We start from the raw sequence: 17,135 nt of genomic DNA on the forward strand, positions 1-17,135 counted from the left end.
GATGCCCCCTCAGCAGTCAGGCCTCCGCGGGGACCCAGGGCCCGTCGCCCACCGTCTTGCTCGCTCAGGTGGTCGGTGTGGAAGAGGCTGACCCCTGTGGAGCAGCAGGAGGGGGCGTGGGGAGGGGGCGCGGGGGACCCGACCCAGCCCCCAAACGGGGGGCCCTGCCCTGCCCCCAGACCCCGCGCCAAGGCGCGGCACCCTCCCGGAGGTGCCCCCGGCCTCCCGGAACGTCTCAGGCGGGGCGACGCGACACAGGATGGCCAGGAAGCTGGCTCTGGGACACGCGCTTCATTGGGGGGGTCACAGCACGGCCTCCATGTGCAGGAGCTTGAGGGCCTCCGAGATCTGCGCGCTGGTGTCCACCTGGCCGTACACGCCCACCAGGAAGGCCCGGTGCAGCAGCGCAGCCGCGTGCTCTGGGGGCGAGAGGGGCACCTTCAGGCCGCGCCGCCCGCCGCCCGCACCCGGCGAGGCCCGAGGGCAGGACGCCGGCCGCGGACTCACCCTGGCAGAGCAGGGTGTACTCGGGCAGGCTCCTCAGCGCCGTCTGCATCACCTCGAAGTCGCGGCTGCCCAGGCAGGCCATGAAGGCGGGCAGGAAGTCGGCGGCGGTGCTGGGGTCGTGCTGGACCGAGCGCAGGGCCAGGCTGAAGGCCAGGCTGCGGCAGGCCTCCTCGGCCGAGCTCATCAGCCGCTGCAGGTTGGTCTGGGGGGGGGCAGCGGGTGAGCGGGGCCCCCAGTGTGGGCCAGAGCCGCCCCCCGCACACGGGCAGCCCGGCGCTGGGCAGGGCCCCGCCCACTCCCGCTCACCGAGAAGAAGCCCAGGATCTCGGGTCTGCGCCGCGACAGCTCGTCGATGTCGCCCAGGACCTCCAGCAGGTCTGCACGAGCGGGACAGGGGACCGGGCGCTGTGGGGGGGCCCGACCCTGCCCAGCCCCCGTACTGCAACCCACCGGCCTGCCCTGGGCAGCACCCCTGCGGGGGCCCAGAGAGCCACGCCCCCACCCCCTCGGGACTCAGGAAGGGCACGGGGCCGGGCAGCCCAGGATGGAAAGCACCGGAATGTCACGTGGCTGCCCCTTCCACCGGAGCAGTCGAAGGACACGTGCAGCCGCACACCCCTGCCCGTCCCCAAGACCAGCCCGAGCACACCAGGGGGCTCAGGGCTGCATTTGTCATTCCCCAGACGACGCTCACCGGCTGCCACACGGCCACGGCACAACGCTGCTCGGCCCGCCCCGCGCCCTGTGGGGAGGAGCCGCCCACCCGTGCCCACCACCAGGGCTACAGTGCCGCGAGCACCTCCGCGGGCTCCAGGCTCCCAGGGTGCTTGGCTCCGCCCGGACGCCGAGAAAGCGAATGCAGGACACCCCGCCCCAAGCCTGCTGTCTCCACACCCAGGCCGCGCGCTTTGAGGAGGCCCGAGGCTGCTGCAGGGCCAGCCCCACCCCACGGGGACCCCCCGCCCCCCATGTGCCCCTGGACGGCCCCGGAACCCAGGCCCCGGTGGCAGAACAGGCGGCCAGGACTCACCCTCGACCGTCTGGCCGCGGGAGAGCCTCTTCATGTACGGGGCCATCTCAGCGGCCGTCAGCGGGGTGAAGAGGGGGACGCTGAGCAGGGGCAGCGAGCTGGCCGGGCACTCATCTGGAGAGCAACGCCGGCGTGACCGCGGGCCGGAGACCCGGGCCAGGCCTGCCGGGCCCAGCCCTGCCCGCTGAGGGCCGACGTGGAGGAGCTTCCAGGCGGCAAGAGCGACACCCCAGGGCCATGCGTGGGACCCACGCTGCTCCTCCAGGCTGCCCTGGGCGCGGACTCCAGGGGAGACGCGGCCGCTGCACAGGCCGGGCAGCTCTGGAGAGTGCAGAGGGGGAGTACGGCCACCCACGCCGCCCGGCGGGCTCGGCCCTCCTTGCCCAGCGCCCGCCCTGGGCTTGCTCCTCCACAGCGCCGTCATGCCCAGGGGCTGCTTGAGTTTTCTCCCCCTTCCCCACCCTAGGGCGTCCCTCAGGGGCGCGACACGGGTCACAGCCACAGCGGAGGGCTGGCCTGCACAGGCCGGGACTTGCCACACACGCAGCCACAGCAGGGGGAGTGTTCCCGGGCCGTGGAAGGCCGGACAACAAGCCACCTGCAGCCGCGGGGCAGCCGTCCTGCGGCTCAGCGCAGCGCCGCGCCCTCATGGACACCTGACTGCCGCCTCTGGGTGGGACACGCGGGCACTGTGCCTGCAGGGTGTACAGTGCCACCCCGAGGGGAGAGCTGGGTCCAGGGCACCGAGGACGCACGCCCAACGGCCGGCACGCGTCCTGCGGCGCCTGAGGCAGGCTGGGGTGGGCAGCTGTCCTGGGTCACATCAGACACGGGGGCCAATGACGGGGGCTCACGCACCGCCGCCACTTCCCACGCGTGAACAGGCGAGGGGCCGGGGAAGGGCCCTTGAGGCTCTAGGCCAGGACGCGAGGGCAAGGCTGTCCCGGCCGGGGGGCCCCATCCGCTGCGGGGGACGCGTGGCCCGGGCCGCTCACCCTCGCCCTCCTCGTCCGGGCCGCGGTCGGCCACGCCGCTGCGCGCGGGGAGGCTCAGCCCCGCCAGGAGCGACTTCAGCGTCACCAGGTCGCTGTTGTCGAAGGACAGGTCGCTGCGGGCGAGAGGGAGCGCGGGCCTCCCTGGCGAGGGGGCCGGCAGACCGAGGGCCCCGCGGGCCTCGGGAGCATCTGCCGTCCACCCGCCCCGCCCCAGCCCGCAAGCCCAGGCCGGCCCCCCTCGGCTGCCGCCCTCAGCTGCCCCGGGGCCCGCCGGGCGCTCCCACACCCGCCCGGGGCCGTGGCCGGTGGAGGGGGAGGGCACACTCACTGCAGCGGATCCGCGTGCCTCTGCAGGAAGGAGACGGCGGCGGCGGCGTTGCAGGTGATGTACCTGTGGATGAACTGCACGAACCTGCTGATGAAGAGCGCGAGGTGGCGGAAGGACTTGCGGTAATTCTGAGGAGGGACAGCCAGGCGGCGCCCTGGGTCAGTACAAGGCCCTGCCGCATCCCGGGCCCCCGTGTGCTCGTTTCTGGGGGGCCCTGAATCAAACGGCCCAGCCGACGCCCAGGAGCGGCCCTTGTCCCTCACGAGCTCGGAACGCAGCCGTGTCAACGAGCAGCCGAGGATGTGACCGGGCCAGAGAGGCTAAGCACGGGCACAAATAACCAGCAGAGAAGGTGGCACCGGGTTCCGACCTGAGGCTGCAGGGAGGCTTGAGAGCACGGAGGCCCAGGCCGCGGGAGCGTGGGACCTGCCCCGGCAGGGAGGGGTCCGGCGAGGGCTGCCCAGGGCGAGAGCCGGCCCCCAGGCAGGCGGCCGCCCGTGCAGCCAGGGAAGGGGTGCTGCTCGGCTGAGGGGTCACGGAGCCCCGGCCTCAGCCGACGGAGAGCTCCGGGCCGGGAGGAGCTCGAGGGGCGATCATCTCCCACGAGGACGGGGCCCGGGGGCGGGGCGGAGGGCGAGCCGGGGCTGAGGGCGGCACACACCAGGAGCACGCGCATGAAGGAGAGCAGGCAGTCCCACAGCGCCCCCTGGTGCTCGCTGCGGAACACCTGCGGCTGCAGGAGGCCCAGGACGCCGAGCGCGTGCAGGAAGAAGGCCAGGTGGTTCTGCTGCCGGAACTCCTGGAAGTTGAGGTGCGTCCGCCCGTGCAGCAGCGCGGCGATCACCGGCAGGTGCCTGCGGGCGGCCCGGGAGCGTGTCGTGGGGTCTGCCCGCAGGCACTGCCCAGCCCGCAGGGGCCCGAGTCCCTGGGGTCGAGCGCACGGCGCCGCGGGCAAAGGTCGCAGCCCCCGGCGGTGCCCGTGGACGGTGAGCGCCGCTCTGCAGGGGTCCCACCGTGCCCAAGGCCCTCACGGCCCTGCACGCGCCCCCTCCCCAGGCCGAGCCCTGTGCGCTGACCTTGCCCCCGGGCTGCGGAAACCTTTCCAACTCAAAGTCCACAGGGGAGGGCGGCGCTTGTGGCGCCCCACGGACCTCTGCTTTGGGGGTGCGAGGAGCCTGCGCTGGGCCCTGCCCTGGACTCTCCCGGGACGTGTCTGAAGCCCACCCTGCGGGTGCAGGCCCGGGCCCCAGGAGGACGGGGACGGCGGTACCTGAGCAGCAGGACGGGGTGGGCCACGGCCAGCTTCCGGCACGCCATGTTGGCGTCCGCCACGCGGCTCTCGGAGGCCCGGGAGTCGCTGGTGTCGGCGAGGAGGGTGAGGAAGTGGTGAATGAGGCCGTCCAGCTGAGGGCGAAGGAGGCAGGGCTGGGGCACGCCGCGCGCTCGGGGCCCACCCACCCCCGCACCCCGCGGGCTGCTGGCCGACTCCACAGGGCACGGGGGCAGCGCCTGCACGCTGCAGGCCCGGGCCCCAGGCGCTCCAGGCAGTGGGCTGGGGTCCACTTCTCTAGAGTAGAAGAAGCTCTCCCCACAGTGCACCAGGTGGCGTGTCGAGCAGGAGAACGCGGCGGTAAGCGTGACTTCAATTGTGCAAATAAAGGAGCGCGGAAGGAGAAAAGCGAAAGAGCCCAGCAGGCGCCCTCCCGCCCCTGCGCTGAGGCAGTGCTCCAGCCGCGTGCACCCTGGAGCCAGTCCTCAGCCCTAGTCCAGCCCTGGGGAGCGAGCCCAGGGAAGGGGCCTGCCCCGAGGCGCCCTCTCCAGTGGTCTTGATCCTCTTCTGGAACCCTCTGTGACAGTGCCGTTCAGACCCACAGGAGAGTAGGCCACAGAAGCCAGAAGCTGGTGGAACCAGGACATCTTGCTACGGGGCAGAGGAGCCGTGGATGGCCAATGGTGGCCCAGACGCCACGGTCTTTGGAGAGACCAGCTGGCCCTCTGATCTGGGCTTCCTTTTAGTCTCAAAACCGTAAGTTAATAAAATCCCGCTTTAAAGCCAACTGATGTTTCTCTGGAGCAGCCCAGGGAGCCACGGCGGCGGGGAAGGCCGCGGGCGGGCACCGAGCAGCAGGAGCAGGAGGGTGTGGGGAGACCCGGCCCGCCCTTCTACCCCAAGGAGCGGACCAGGACGGGCGCAAGCTGGGTCCCCGCGGAGACGCCACACCGGTGCTCACGGCAGCCGTGGACGTTAGGGCCTTAACGGGAAACCCCCCAGCCGGGAGCGGCCGCGGCCCGGCACAGTGGGGCCCTGCTGAGCAGAGGAGGGGAGCGCTCAGTCCATGACCACGAGAACACGCGGGCCGGCGAGCACGGGCTGGCTGTGGCCTGTGGAACCCGCGGCAACGGGAAGCAGCTGGGGTGCCAGGGGGGGGACCGGAAGGGGGCGCGAGGCCGCTGGGCTGCTGCAGAGGCGTGCCCCTCGGCTGTGGTGACACGTGTAAGGCGCAGCGCTTCACGTTGTGAACACCGGTTGACAGAAGGGTCGTGACACTGCGCCAAAGCCCTAGAGAGACGCTTACGTCCCCCTCCTTGCAGCCCGGGGGTTCTTCAGGGGCAAAGGGGGCGCCCGAGGCCCGCGAGGGTCCAGGCAGGCGGGCCGCGGCCGCCAGGGCCCTTTCCTCCACTGCGGCCTGTGGAAGCGCGCCAGCCCGCTGCCCGGCGCGGCTTCCGCTTCCGGAGCAGAGGAACCACCCGCCAGCCTGCGGGGCGGCGGCCGCCTGAGCCACCCGGGACCTGCGCGCCGCTCACGGAGGGCGCGGCCGCTCACCTTGCAGACGCTGCTGCTGGGGGCCCCTTCGCTGCGCAGCAGGGCCTCAGGCAGGGGCACGCGGAGCTCCGGCCGCTGCAGGTAGAGCTGCAGGAGCAGGTCCCGGCAGCGCCTGCCCGCCACGCTGGAAGGGCGGGCTTGGGGTGAGCGGGGCGGGGTCGGCACGGCGCCCCCGTTCTCTGCGGAGCTCGGCGGCAGACGTGCCCAGCGGGCGAGGCTGCAGCGCCTGAGGCTGCCCTGAGCGCCCGCCCCCGGGCGCCTCACCTGTCCCCCCACTGCTGGATGCGGCCCGTCAGGTAGTCCGTCACCTCCCTGACGCCCTCGTCGTTGCCGTGGCAGCAGCTGAGCAGCAGGGGCACGCGGGACTGCAGGGGGCTCCAGGCCGCGTCGGCACCCGGGGCCCTGGCCTCGGCCTCGGCCAGGATCAGCTCCACCAGGCGCAGCAGCTCCGGGGTCCGGACCCGCAGCACCAGCTCCTCCCGCCGCTTCTGCAAGGGCCAGGCCAGTCAGGGCGGGAGCGGGCGCCGGCCCCCCGGGCGCCCCGCCGAGACCTGCCTGCGGGGTCCGCTGGTCCCTGCCCTGCCAGATCCGCGGGACGTGCACGCAGGCCCAGAGGAAATCCAGCGAGGCCGACGGGTCGCACCTGCGTGGGCGGGAGGGGGCTGAGCGCCAGGAGCGCGGCGGGGGCCAGGCCCAGAGAACCGCCTGCGGCCGCGGGACATGGAGACAAAAACACCCAGAGGAGGCTGGCCGAGGAGCCGCCAGGGGGTCGGGAGGCGCCTCAACCACCCCCCCCCCCGAGACCCCCCGGAAGCCACGGCAGGGAAGGAGAACTGCAATCTAGGTGCAGAGACCTCGGGCCTCCCCACCTCCCAGGAGCATGCTGCGCGTCCCGAGCTGGTCGGCGCCCCTTCTGGAACCTTGGAGCGCTCGGCTCTGGTGGGCACCCCCTGCCCCGGCCAGCAGACCACCGCAGAGCAGGCAACCCCAGCCAGGGAAACGGAGGGACGCGTGTGGTGCGGAGACCGCCACGGGGCTCACCTCTGCTCACGGCCCTTGCACAGCAGGAAGCGGATGCACTGGTGCAGCGTGGGCCAGCTGGACTGGTGCGTGAGGAGGGCCAAGAGGTAGGGTCGGAAGGAGGGGCCCTGGGGGCTGGCACAGCCTGCGCCCTGGAGGAGGAAGGGCCGGGAGGGAGCCCGGGCTGCCGACAGGCCTGCCTGCGCGTGCGGGGACGGCCAACGACACTGCACGTGGGCCCACAGGAGGCGGAGGGGTGGGACTGCTCCCGCACGGCAAGCAGAGCCCAAGTCTGCCGCGTGTCCCAGGCAGGGCCAGGCCCCGGGCAGAGCATCTCTCCCAAGGCAGCGTGGGTGTGCAGGACGCCCCCTCTCGCTGCGGGGCCGGGGGCTTGTGCAGACAACTTGCCAGCTCCTCCAGGGGCCCACCTGGACCCCACCCCAGGGACCCGGCCGCTCCTGCAGGACCTGCTCGGGTCCCCAGCGCAGAGGGCCGCCCCGCCCCCAGGACCCGGGCACAGCCCACGCAGCCTGCACCTCTCCCGTCCATCCAAGGAGTTCCTGCCTCTTCCCCTCTCTGCCAAGAGCAGCACCTCCTGCCCCAGCCCCTCGTCTGCCCAGCCTCGTCCCGGTGGACCGGCCTGGACGGCCTGGAGTCCAGCCTGGGCCGAGAGAGCCAGGCCCGGGAATGCTGGGACCAGTGGCAAGAGGGGCCCAGCTGCTGTGGCCACTGCGAGGGGCTTGCCGGGGAGGGGCTCACGTCGTTGGCCAGTGTGGCCACGCCGTGCTCCCGGAGGGAGCCAGGTCTACCTTGCAGCCGGTGCTGCAGCGGGTGCTGCGGGCAGCCCAAGGCTGAGCCTGCACCCACCTTGTTCCAGAACAGGAGCCTCTGCTGCAGGTCGGGGCAGCTGCCGATCACCTCGGGGTCCAGCATCTCCAGCCAGTCGACAAGGAGCCCCGAGCAGGGCCCCAGCTGCACGGCCTCCGCACTGCAGGCGAGCAGGCAGGGTCAGCACAGCGCAGGGGCCCCGGGCGCCGGCCGCTGCCGCCATCCCGCCGCTCACCTGCAGCCATCCCCGTCCCGCTGGCCCAGGGGCTCCTCCTTGTCCTGCAGCAGCAGGGAGCTCACCACCGCCACGGGCCTTGCTGCAGGGGACGCAGGGGTGCTGCCCGCGGTGGCGGAGAAGAGCACGGCCAGCAGCTCCTCCAGGTACGGCGACCGCACCTCGACGAGGCCCTGGAGGACTGCGTGGCGGGCCGTGAGCACCGGGACCCGCAGCCCCTGCAGCTCCAGGGGCTCCAGCCCGGCCTCAGGGCCCTCGTGCAGGGTAGGCGGCAGGGGCAGGGCTTCCCAAGCGGTCACTCCCCCCTCCCAGGAGCAGCCGCAGGAGATGCCCGTGTCCAGGCGACGCACCTTTGCGCACGAGCTCAGGCTCCGCGCTGCACTTCTCGCCCGCCCGCAGCGTGCCTATCAGGGCCCGGACGGTGGCGGCGACCAGCTCCGTGTCACGGCCAAAGGCCAGGGCCTCCGCCAGGTGCAAGAAGCCCGTGCGCGCTGCGGGGCAGGCGGGCGTGAGGCCCTGGCACCCCGCAGCCACAGGCTTCCTCGGCACCTCCGACCTCCCGGCCCCGTGGTGTCGGCGCCCGTCCCGCGGCCTGGCGCCATCGCCTCCCTGTGCCAGTGCAGGGGCCGTCCTCCCCGACAGAGCAGAGGGCAGAGCCTGCAGGGGCCGCCGTGCCCGCCCTCAGCCGGCCCCACCGCTGCCCGCTGCCCTCACCATCGCTGATCCTGCGCCTGGCAGAGTGCTGGGTGGCAAGCAGCTTGAGCTGGGCCAGGAGGGGCCCGTCGTCCCGCCCGGGGCCGTCCAGCCACTGCAGCAGCTGTGTGAGCACTTTGAGGAAGAGCGACGAGAAGCTGGTGTCCTGGGGCACGCAGCGCTGCGGGGACAAGCGGCAGCCTGTGCTCGACGCCCGCCCACGGCGAAGGGCCTGCCGAGGGGCGACGCCAGCTCCAAGCCCAGGCAGCGGGGAAGGGCCCAGAGAGTGCCGAGGGCGAGGCCGCTCAGCCACGGCCGGCCCAGGTGGTGGGGAAGGGCCCAGAGAGTGCCGAGGGTGAGGCCGCTCAGCCACGGCCGGCCCAGGTGGCGGGGAAGGGCTCAGAGAGTGCCGAGGGCGAGGCCGCTCAGCCACGGCCGGCCCAGGCGGCGCCCAGATGGGCGGCGGGTGGCAGAGCCCCTACGGCCTCGCAGCTGGGCCCGGGGCCTGGCTCCTGGCAGCTCGTTTCCATGTGGCATGGGAAATAAACGCGAACAGACACACACAAAGCCCGCCTATGCACAAATGCGAGCCGGGTGAGGCGAGCAAACTGTTAACTACTGAACGACGGTAACTACAGGGGTGAAAATCATACCATCTTTTCTTCAACTTTTTTGTTTTCTTAAAAAGTTCCATCATGGAAAGTTGGGAGCCCCCCGGTCCCCTAAGAACAAATCTTTCTCTGGGAGCTAACGCACCAAGGCTCCCGGAGGCGGGCGGTGCTGGGGGGGCCGGGAGGACGTGGGCAACACCTGGCACTGGTGGACTCTGCTGCTGAGGCCCCAGGGTAGATGGGGGCCCCCGCCAGCAGCGCCCCTGCAGCCCCCCAGCCTAGCAGAGGCCCACCTGGTACAGGTCGAGCTGGCGCAGCAGCGGGCAGGCGAGGACGTGGCTCTGGTGCATGGCCACGGCCAGCGCCCCACCGTGGGGGGAGGTCAGCAGGGTGGCCACGGCCTGCAGGAGCCGGACCGTGACGCCTGCCACCTGGGGGTCACCCTGGCGCACGCGGGCCAGCTCCTGGCCCAGGGCCTGCTGCAGGGCCAGGGCGAGGGGCCGGGGGTTCGCGCTCTGCCACCGCGGGTCAGGGCCCAGCGGGAAGATCTGCAACAGTGGAGGGCAGGGTTGGGGAGAGCGGGGCAGCCGGACCCCGGCCCTCGCTGCGGGAGGCCCACCGCGCAGACTGGGCCAGCCTCAGGCGCCCTTGCCTGCTGGACCCCACGGGGAGCAGCGAGGGACCCCAGCGCCCGTCATCCTGCCGGCGGCTGGCGCCCAGGAGGGTGGAGGTGCCCAGAACCCCACCCCGCAGGCTTCCCCGCTGGAAGGAGGGCCTGAGGGCGTGGGCGGGTGGCCCGCCACCTTCACACACCGCCTCCCCAGCTCAAAGATGGGCACAACGAGAAGACGGAGGGGGGGCGTGGTCCACGGGGGCAGGCCACGCAAAACCCTGGAGACGCACAGTGGAGTGGGTGCGAGCGGAATGTGGGTCTCTCCTCAGTAGAGACATTAAAGACACCCTGAACCTGTGGGGCAAGAGCCAGGCAGGCCGGGGGGGGCCGGGAGTGGGGCGAAAGTGACACACGCCTGGGGGGGCCGGGCGTGGGGTGAGAGCGAGGCTGGCGGGCTCATGCCTCTCGACACGTGCAGAGGGCATGTGCCTGAGCAGGGTTGAGGACGGAGCGGACACTGCTCTCCGCTCGAGGGGTTGTGGCTCAACGGTCCCCATAGCAAATGGGGGAGACGCCCTGGCCAACCCGGTTTCACAGACGAGGACACCAAGGCACGAGGGCTGTGCTAAGTACTGGGCAGAGCAGGGGCTGGCGCCAGGCAGCAGGGCTCCAGAGACACGGAGGGTGAGGTCCCCTCCACGCCAGGGCCCTGGTGCCGGCACCTGCAGGACCACGCTGGCCAGGTCGTCCTCGGGGCCCAGCGCCCGGATTGGCGTCGCGGTGCGGATCCTGCCCTGGCCTGCAGGGTGCTCCGGGCTGCTCTTGGGCTTGGGTGCCTCCGTGCTGTCTGCAGATGAGGGGCAGCGTCGATGGGCGCGCCTCCCCGCCAGCACCCAGGGACGCCCACCCCGGGAGAAGGCCCATCGGGCCGGGGAGGCTCAGGCTCTGTGCTGGGGCAGCGGGCAGTACCTCGCCGGGGGGGCAGTGAGGCCGTGAGCAGAGCGTGGAAAGTCTGGCCTCCAGAGGCTCCTCTCTCATGCTGCACCTCCACCAGGTGGGCCATGTAATCTGCAACAGCAGTGGGGGCGGGGGCTCAGCCGCAGCCAACACCAACCTCCCGGCCGCTGCCGCCTCTTGGCTGAGGCCCCGCCCCGCCCGAGGCCCCCTCCCTGCTGGCCCCGCCCTGCGAGGCCCCGCCCGGCCGCACTCTTGTCCATGATGTTCTGCTCCAGCGCGGGCGGGTCGTGGGCGGCCGCCTGGTCCAGGTACTGCAGGAGCTTGCTCATGCTGGACACGGGGATGCCGAAGGACTGCACGAAGAGCAGCAGCTGCTGCGGCTCCAGGTCCTGGAGGGCTGCGGCAACAAGGCCTTGGCTCGGGGACCCCACCTGGAGACCCGCCCCTGTGCAGCTGCCACCACAGCCCGCCCCGCCCTCAAGAGCCGGCTGGAGGCCCCGGTACCTTCGCCACGCCCCCTGGGGCTAAGGCGACGGCCCCCTCCTCCCGACCCCCATGGATGTGACGCCTTGGGCCCCGCAGAGCTCAAGCGGGCTGGCGCAGGTCCAGCGGCACTCCCCGTGTGCCCAGGGCTGTGCCCGGCGCGTGGCAGAAGCCCGGCAGCTCTGGGTCTCTCCCTGGGCCCCCGGGGCGAGACGGCCCACAGAGGCTGGGCACCCGTACCGGCATCCACCAGGCGCGGCACCTCCGATCGGATCATGCGCAGCTTCAGCCAGTCGGGCAGCAGCAGCGCCTCCTCCGATGTGTCCACCAGGAAGGCGGTGGGCAGCGGCTTCTTCTCCGGAAACCAGATGTCCAGCAGCGCGTAGAACTCACTGTCGCCAGCTGAGTGAGAGGCCACGACAGTGAGCCCCAGGCAGGGCTCACGAGGCCCCCCCCCCACTTCCCCGGGCCCCTGCCACCTCCCTGCCCCCGTCACGTCCCTGGGCCCCGCCCCCACCTCCCCACCCCCATCACCTCCCCGGGCCCCCCACATCCCTGGGCCCCCCACCTCCCCGGGCCCCCGCCACCTCCCTGCCCCCATCACCTCCCCGGGCCCCCCACCTCCCCGGGCCCCCGCCAGCCCAGCCCACCCCCACCCGGCTCTCCTCGTGGCTGGGAACGGAGGCCACGGTGGCACCTCAGCGAGGCCTGGCGTGAAGGGGTAGCGTTGCCCCTGCGTAGCCCCCCACACGGGGGTCTTCTCACCCACCACGCTGCCGCGACGACAGCTCCTCGCTGCTCCCTCCTCCCCACTCCCCAGCCGTGCCCACGCCCCGTGAGTCAGGCACCAAGCCCCCAGCCCCCACCCGCTTCGCCATGATCTCCGCTCCCTGCCCGTAAGGGAGCCTGCACCCCGCTATTCCAGACCCGGGGGCCCTCGCATCCTTCTCTTCTGCCCCCTCAGACTGCCGGCCTTGCCGTTACGCCGCAGGGCCTCTCAGGGCGCCTCACCTCGGGGCGGCCCCAGCGTCAGCAGGATGACCATGGCATGTACCACCAGGATGTGCATGGTGGCCGCCTCGCCGCCCGCCCAGCGCAGGAACACCTGGTCCTGGGACTCGGACTGCAAGGAGAGGGCGCGGTGAGGGGGCGTGGTGAGGGAGCACGGTAGGGGGGTGCAGTGAGGGGGCGCGGTGGGGGTGTGTGATGAGGGGGGTGCGGTGGGGGTCTTGGTGAGGCGGGGCCCAGGCGCACAGGCCCTGGCCGGGGGAGTGGGCCTCACCCAGCTGTAGACCTCCTCCCCCTCCTTGCTCTTGCGCATGCGCCGCACGTAGCGCGAGAAAATGGCGAGCAGGGCGGTCAACACGGCGTCCGATGTGGCGCTGTGGGAGAGCTTGGAGAAGAGGTGCGCCATGATGGTGGAGCGCTCCACGACCAGCCGGGCCACGTCCTGGGGGTGGGGGGTAGTCAGTACTCTCCCGGCCCCCAGGCCCGGGCACCAGCACTGGGAGACACCGGCCCCACAGGTGCCGACAGCGAGAGGCGCGCCCCCTGGCTGAGGCCCGAAGGGAAGGCCTCGGCGTCACCCCCTGCGCCGGACGTGGGCCCGGAAGCAGCAGGATGGCCACCGGAAGCAGCAGGATGGCCAGACAGCAGGCCCTTAACCTCCACCCCCGTCAGCAGGGCCTCAGATGCGCTGCTCAGGCAAGCTGCCCACTGGACGCAGGGCCGGAGGGCTGCCGCCGTCAGCAAAACCCAGGGGAGAGTGGAGAAGCCCAGAAACCTGCAGGCCGCGGTGGCCGGAGAACCCCACCCCCGACAGAGACAGCGCGCGAGGACGTGCATGGCAAGGCTGGCCTGCGAGCCAGACGCCTGCAGGCATCTCTCTGCTCTGAACTTGCAGCACCGACGCTGGAACACCAGCCGGTGAGCACCGAGGACGCAGGCCGAGGCACAGCTGCCGGCTAGCAGCCAGCTGGGACAGGGTGCCCCCACCTGCAGAGCTCCCATCACCCGCCCCACTGGCCGTCCACCCACCTGCTCGCCCCCTTGCCCGGCTGCCCGGCCTGTGAAGATATGGCCCCTGCAACTTGCTCCAGATCACACTGTGCAAGACAAACCCCCGGGACAGGACGGTGCAATCGAGAGGGCACCAGGTGCCTGGGGTGCCAGGAGCCCAGCGCTGGGCACCGTTGTGGACACCTGGCCAGGCACCAGCAGCGGGCTCCGGGCCCTCGCAGCCCAAGCCAGCAGGCGCCCCCGGCCCAGCAGGCGTGGCCCGCCCTCACCAGCGCCAGGTCGCTGTGCTGGCCCTGCTCCTCCACGGGCGTGTGCTGAGACAGGTACACCAGGTAGGCGCTGATGGACTGCGGGTCCGTCTCCATGTGAATGGCCTGTGGGGGCAGCTGTGAGCGCCAGGGCCACCACCGCCCGCGCCCCCCGCACCGCGCCACGCGCTCACCTGCTGTAGCGCCAGCGCCGTTGTGGCCCTGACACTGTCAAACAGGGGCAGCCTGGGCAGGTCCCTGAGCAGCCACTGGTGGCCCTGCAGCGTCTCAGCGTCCCCCGAGTCTTCCTCCCGGGGTGGGCCCTGCTCCTCGCCGTCCCGCGGGCCGCCCTCCGAGAGCACCAGTGACAGGCCCTGCGGCGGCACGCGCTGAAGGGCGGGCAGGGCAGGCAGCCACAGCCCTGGCGCAGGCGCGGGACACGCGGGGCTGTCCAGCTGCAGGCGGGTCGCCCCCCGCCCGCGTCCCGGAGAAGCGGGGTTGGGGCACGGCAGGGGCTGCTGTCTTTAGAAACCTCCTCTGTGCCCCCAGGTGGGGCCGGGCGGCCGGGGTCACTGCGAGCGCCTCAGGACGCCACGGGGCACGCTGACCCGGGTCTGAGGAGGCCCCCAGCCCACCCCGCCGCAGCCCTCACCTTCATGGCCAGTGCCCGGGAGGCCACCTGGGAGGAGCTGAGGCGCCGCAGGAAGTAGTCCAGCACCTCGCAGGTGGTCTGCTCGTCGGCCTTGGGGCCCAGCAGCAGGTCCTGCAGGCGGCCCAGCAGCTGCCGCTGCTTCTGCTGCCTCTGCGGGGCGGGGGCGGGGAGCCGTGAGCGCAGGCCGGCCCGGGGCGCGGCCCACCCGGGGTGCGGGTGCCCACCTGCCGCTTCTTGGCCCTCTGCTCCTTGCTCTCGCCCTCCTCGTCCTCCTCCCCGGAGGTGGCGGCGTCCGCGGCGTCGTGCAGCAGGAACTCGCAGAGGCACTGCACGGGCAGCACGTCCACGGAGCCCTCGCTGGACTGGACCAGGTCGGCCAGCCAGGGCATGGACTGCGAGGAGGCCTGTGGGCGGGCGCGGCATGCTAGGACTCGGCCACCGTCCCTGCGCTCGCCTCCCGGCCCGGCCACCGGCCACGCCCCGGGCAGCAGCCACCCCGTGCGCCGCCGCGCCCACGCCCCAGCAGGCCTGGCACCCGGCCAGGTCGGTGGGACCAAAGGCAGGCGTTTGGCTGCCGAGGCGCCAGGTGTGCGCGGGCCTGGGTCCGCGCGCTGTGCCCCCCAGCCTGCCCCCGCGCGCCCCCGCCCCGCGCGCCCCGCCCCGCGCGCCCCGCCCCGCGTGGGCTCACCTGCCTCTGGATGATGTTGAGGAGGAAGTCGGGGCTGCGGCTCCGACACAGGAGGTGCCCGAGGCGGAGGGACTGGTTGAGGCTTTTCACCTGGTCCAGGATGTGAGGAGGGGGCCTGCGGGGGGGGCCCCTGAGAGCCACAGAGTGCGCGGGTGTCAGGAAGCTGCGCGGCCCCCCGGGCACCTCCACCGGCCCCCCGCGCCCACACCTGTTCGAGGGGCAGCTCCGTGCACAGGGCGTGCAGAGAGCTGTGGAGTGACAGGGGCCCAGGTGGCAGGGAGGGGGTCCTGCCACCTCCTGGCCACACCGAACCCTTGGGAGCCCCCTGCCCAGGGGCCCCAAGAGGTCTGTGCGTCTGCGGCAGGCGGGTGGGGGCCCGGGCATGACCCTACCGGGGGTCCAGACCCGTGAGCTGGGACACGAGCAGGCTGCTGCTCTCGGTGATGGTCTGCTTGGTGGAGGCGGCGGCCAGGTGGCCCTCGAAGGCCAGGATCTCCTGCTTCTCACGCTGGGCCACCTGCAGCTCCCGGCTGAGCATCTCGGCGCGAGGCTCCTCGTCCGTCAGGGTGCAGGGCGGGTAGGAGTAATTGCTGGGGACCGACAGAGGACCCGTGGCCGTGCCCGCCCGAGGCTGGCTCCCAGCGAGGCCACAAAGGCTCCCGCTCCCACGTGCAGGGAAGGGCAGGGCTAGCTGCCTCTGCCACACGCCCGCCCCCTCCACGCAGCCGCCCTCCCAAGGGGGCAGGCTGACCCCCACCTCCAGCCCTGACCTGCGCCGCCCCGGCCGTGCACTGACCATGTGGCTCCCGACGCCTGCCACAGCCCCCCACTGCACACCGCCCTGCGGTGCCGTCCCCCTCCTGTCACTGCCCCGGCCGCCTGGGACAGCCCGCAGGCTTCCTGCCCTTGGCCGGTGCCCGCAAGAACCCCACTGACGCCCCAGCCCACATCCCCCCCCCCCGAGCTCCGCGTCAGGGGCAAGAGAGGCAGAAGTTCAACAGCTCAGGTGAGGGGCGGGGCCTGCGGGGAAGGCGGAGCCAAGGCGGAGGCGAGCCAGGGGGCCGGGCCCCTCGGGGCCACGGGGCTGCCCACACAGCTCGGACCCGCCCGGCCCCCGGGCAGGCAGACGTACTTGGTCATCACCATCTCCATGAGCATCTTCAGCGTGGGGTACTCTTCCCAGGCAGCCAAACCTAGGGGCAACGAGAACACGCGGTGGGCCCAGCTGGGACACGCACCCACCTATGCGACCCCCCTTGGCTCGGCCTCCAGCCCGAGCTGGGCTCGACTCCACGCCTGACAAACGAGGATGGCCACAAAGGAAGAGGACGTGGCCCAGCCACCGCGCGCCCACGCGCCGGCCGGAGCACGCTCACCGATGTTCTCGGGGTTAAAGGCGGCGACCACCAGCAGGAGGGGCCACGCCTTCCAGTAGAGGGTGGAGATGGCGAGATTTGGAGGCTGGTACCTGCAATGCAACCACGTGGACCATGGGTCTGGCTGCACTGGGGGGTGACGGCTGGGAGGTGCCCCAGGGACTACCCAGCCTGGCCTCAGCGTCACCACAATCCCCCCTCTGGGATTCATCCTACCCCAGCACCTGTCCCCGCCCCCTGAGCTCACGCAGTAGCCCCTCCACGCACACAGCACAGCGCCCGCTCCCAGCAGGTCCCAGCCCAGCTCCACCCCGGCCACTCGGAGCCCTCGGGCACCTGCACCCGTCCCTGGAAAAAGCGACCAACTGTCACTACGGCAAAACGCACAGTCAGCATCAGCGACAGCCTGGCTTACACCGGGAAACTCAAAACGACCCCACCTCTGTAGCTTGTGAGTAGCTACGAAGCTCCCGCACACTGCAGCCGTAACTCACAAAGCACCGTCCTTTCAGATGACAAACCAGGACGTAGCTCTGAGAAAGGCGCAGGTCAATCTGGAGAGTGACTTGGAGAGATTTCCAAACAGCTGTCATTGATACAGCCGGCTTGGAGAAGAGAGCAGACGCTAGAGGTAGCCAAGCCAAAAAAAGTCCCTCGTGACAGCACCAAGAAGAATGAAACGCTCAGGTATAAACTTAACAGAAGCAAGACATACACACTGAAAACCACACAGCATGGTTGAAGGAAGCTAGAGACACAGGAAGACGCCCGCGTTCCCAGACTGGAAGTCAAAGCTGGCGCGGAGGCCGCCTGCCTGGGCTGGACCCTGGACTCGACGCGACCCCTCTCAAACTCCAAGGTGGCTTTTGGGGCAGAAACCGACAAGCCAAGCCTACAATTTCCAGGCAAACTCCAGGGCCCGGGGCAGCCAGGGCGAGCCGGGGGGCGAGCCGGGGGGCGAGCCAGGGGACGAGCCGGGGGGCGAGCTGGGGGCGAGCTGGGGGACTCGCCGTGGCACATTCAAGACT

At 71.8% G+C, this 17,135-nt stretch overlaps 1 protein-coding gene and 1 long non-coding RNA gene across 5 annotated transcripts in view; one reads left to right on the plus strand and one right to left on the minus strand.

Moving 5' to 3' along the window:
- Positions 1-276: 276 nt before the first annotated feature.
- INTS1 (integrator complex subunit 1) overlaps positions 277-17,135 on the minus strand; it is a 29,214-nt gene continuing 12,355 nt past the window's right edge. For all 4 annotated transcript variants that reach the window (XM_058292478.2, XM_071213569.1, XM_071213570.1 and 1 more), the window contains exons 17-47: positions 16,108-16,199; positions 15,864-15,924; positions 15,124-15,321; positions 14,732-14,861; positions 14,268-14,447; positions 14,044-14,193; positions 13,586-13,765; positions 13,413-13,517; positions 12,407-12,574; positions 12,136-12,247; positions 11,365-11,526; positions 10,892-11,038; positions 10,654-10,752; positions 10,407-10,531; positions 9,365-9,619; positions 8,482-8,641; positions 8,118-8,258; positions 7,768-7,948; positions 7,572-7,692; positions 6,726-6,856; positions 6,240-6,327; positions 5,949-6,172; positions 5,685-5,808; positions 4,131-4,264; positions 3,522-3,714; positions 2,861-2,988; positions 2,533-2,645; positions 1,538-1,651; positions 814-884; positions 508-709; positions 277-419 (exon numbers count right to left, since the gene is read on the minus strand). In XM_058292478.2, the coding sequence (XP_058148461.1) occupies positions 304-419; positions 508-709; positions 814-884; positions 1,538-1,651; positions 2,533-2,645; positions 2,861-2,988; positions 3,522-3,714; positions 4,131-4,264; positions 5,685-5,808; positions 5,949-6,172; positions 6,240-6,327; positions 6,726-6,856; positions 7,572-7,692; positions 7,768-7,948; positions 8,118-8,258; positions 8,482-8,641; positions 9,365-9,619; positions 10,407-10,531; positions 10,654-10,752; positions 10,892-11,038; positions 11,365-11,526; positions 12,136-12,247; positions 12,407-12,574; positions 13,413-13,517; positions 13,586-13,765; positions 14,044-14,193; positions 14,268-14,447; positions 14,732-14,861; positions 15,124-15,321; positions 15,864-15,924; positions 16,108-16,199 (4,405 nt within the window). In that variant the 3' untranslated portion in view covers positions 277-303. The remainder of the gene's footprint in view (positions 420-507; positions 710-813; positions 885-1,537; positions 1,652-2,532; positions 2,646-2,860; positions 2,989-3,521; positions 3,715-4,130; positions 4,265-5,684; positions 5,809-5,948; positions 6,173-6,239; positions 6,328-6,725; positions 6,857-7,571; positions 7,693-7,767; positions 7,949-8,117; positions 8,259-8,481; positions 8,642-9,364; positions 9,620-10,406; positions 10,532-10,653; positions 10,753-10,891; positions 11,039-11,364; positions 11,527-12,135; positions 12,248-12,406; positions 12,575-13,412; positions 13,518-13,585; positions 13,766-14,043; positions 14,194-14,267; positions 14,448-14,731; positions 14,862-15,123; positions 15,322-15,863; positions 15,925-16,107; positions 16,200-17,135) is intronic.
- Positions 4,097-4,853, plus strand: LOC139438487 (uncharacterized). Its single transcript, XR_011648168.1, has 3 exons — positions 4,097-4,235; positions 4,455-4,490; positions 4,727-4,853. It is a non-coding gene; the product is annotated as an uncharacterized lncRNA (long non-coding RNA).

Source organism: Dasypus novemcinctus, assembly GCF_030445035.2.
Source record: "Dasypus novemcinctus isolate mDasNov1 chromosome 23 unlocalized genomic scaffold, mDasNov1.1.hap2 SUPER_23_unloc_1, whole genome shotgun sequence".
NCBI lineage: Eukaryota > Metazoa > Chordata > Mammalia > Cingulata > Dasypodidae > Dasypus > Dasypus novemcinctus.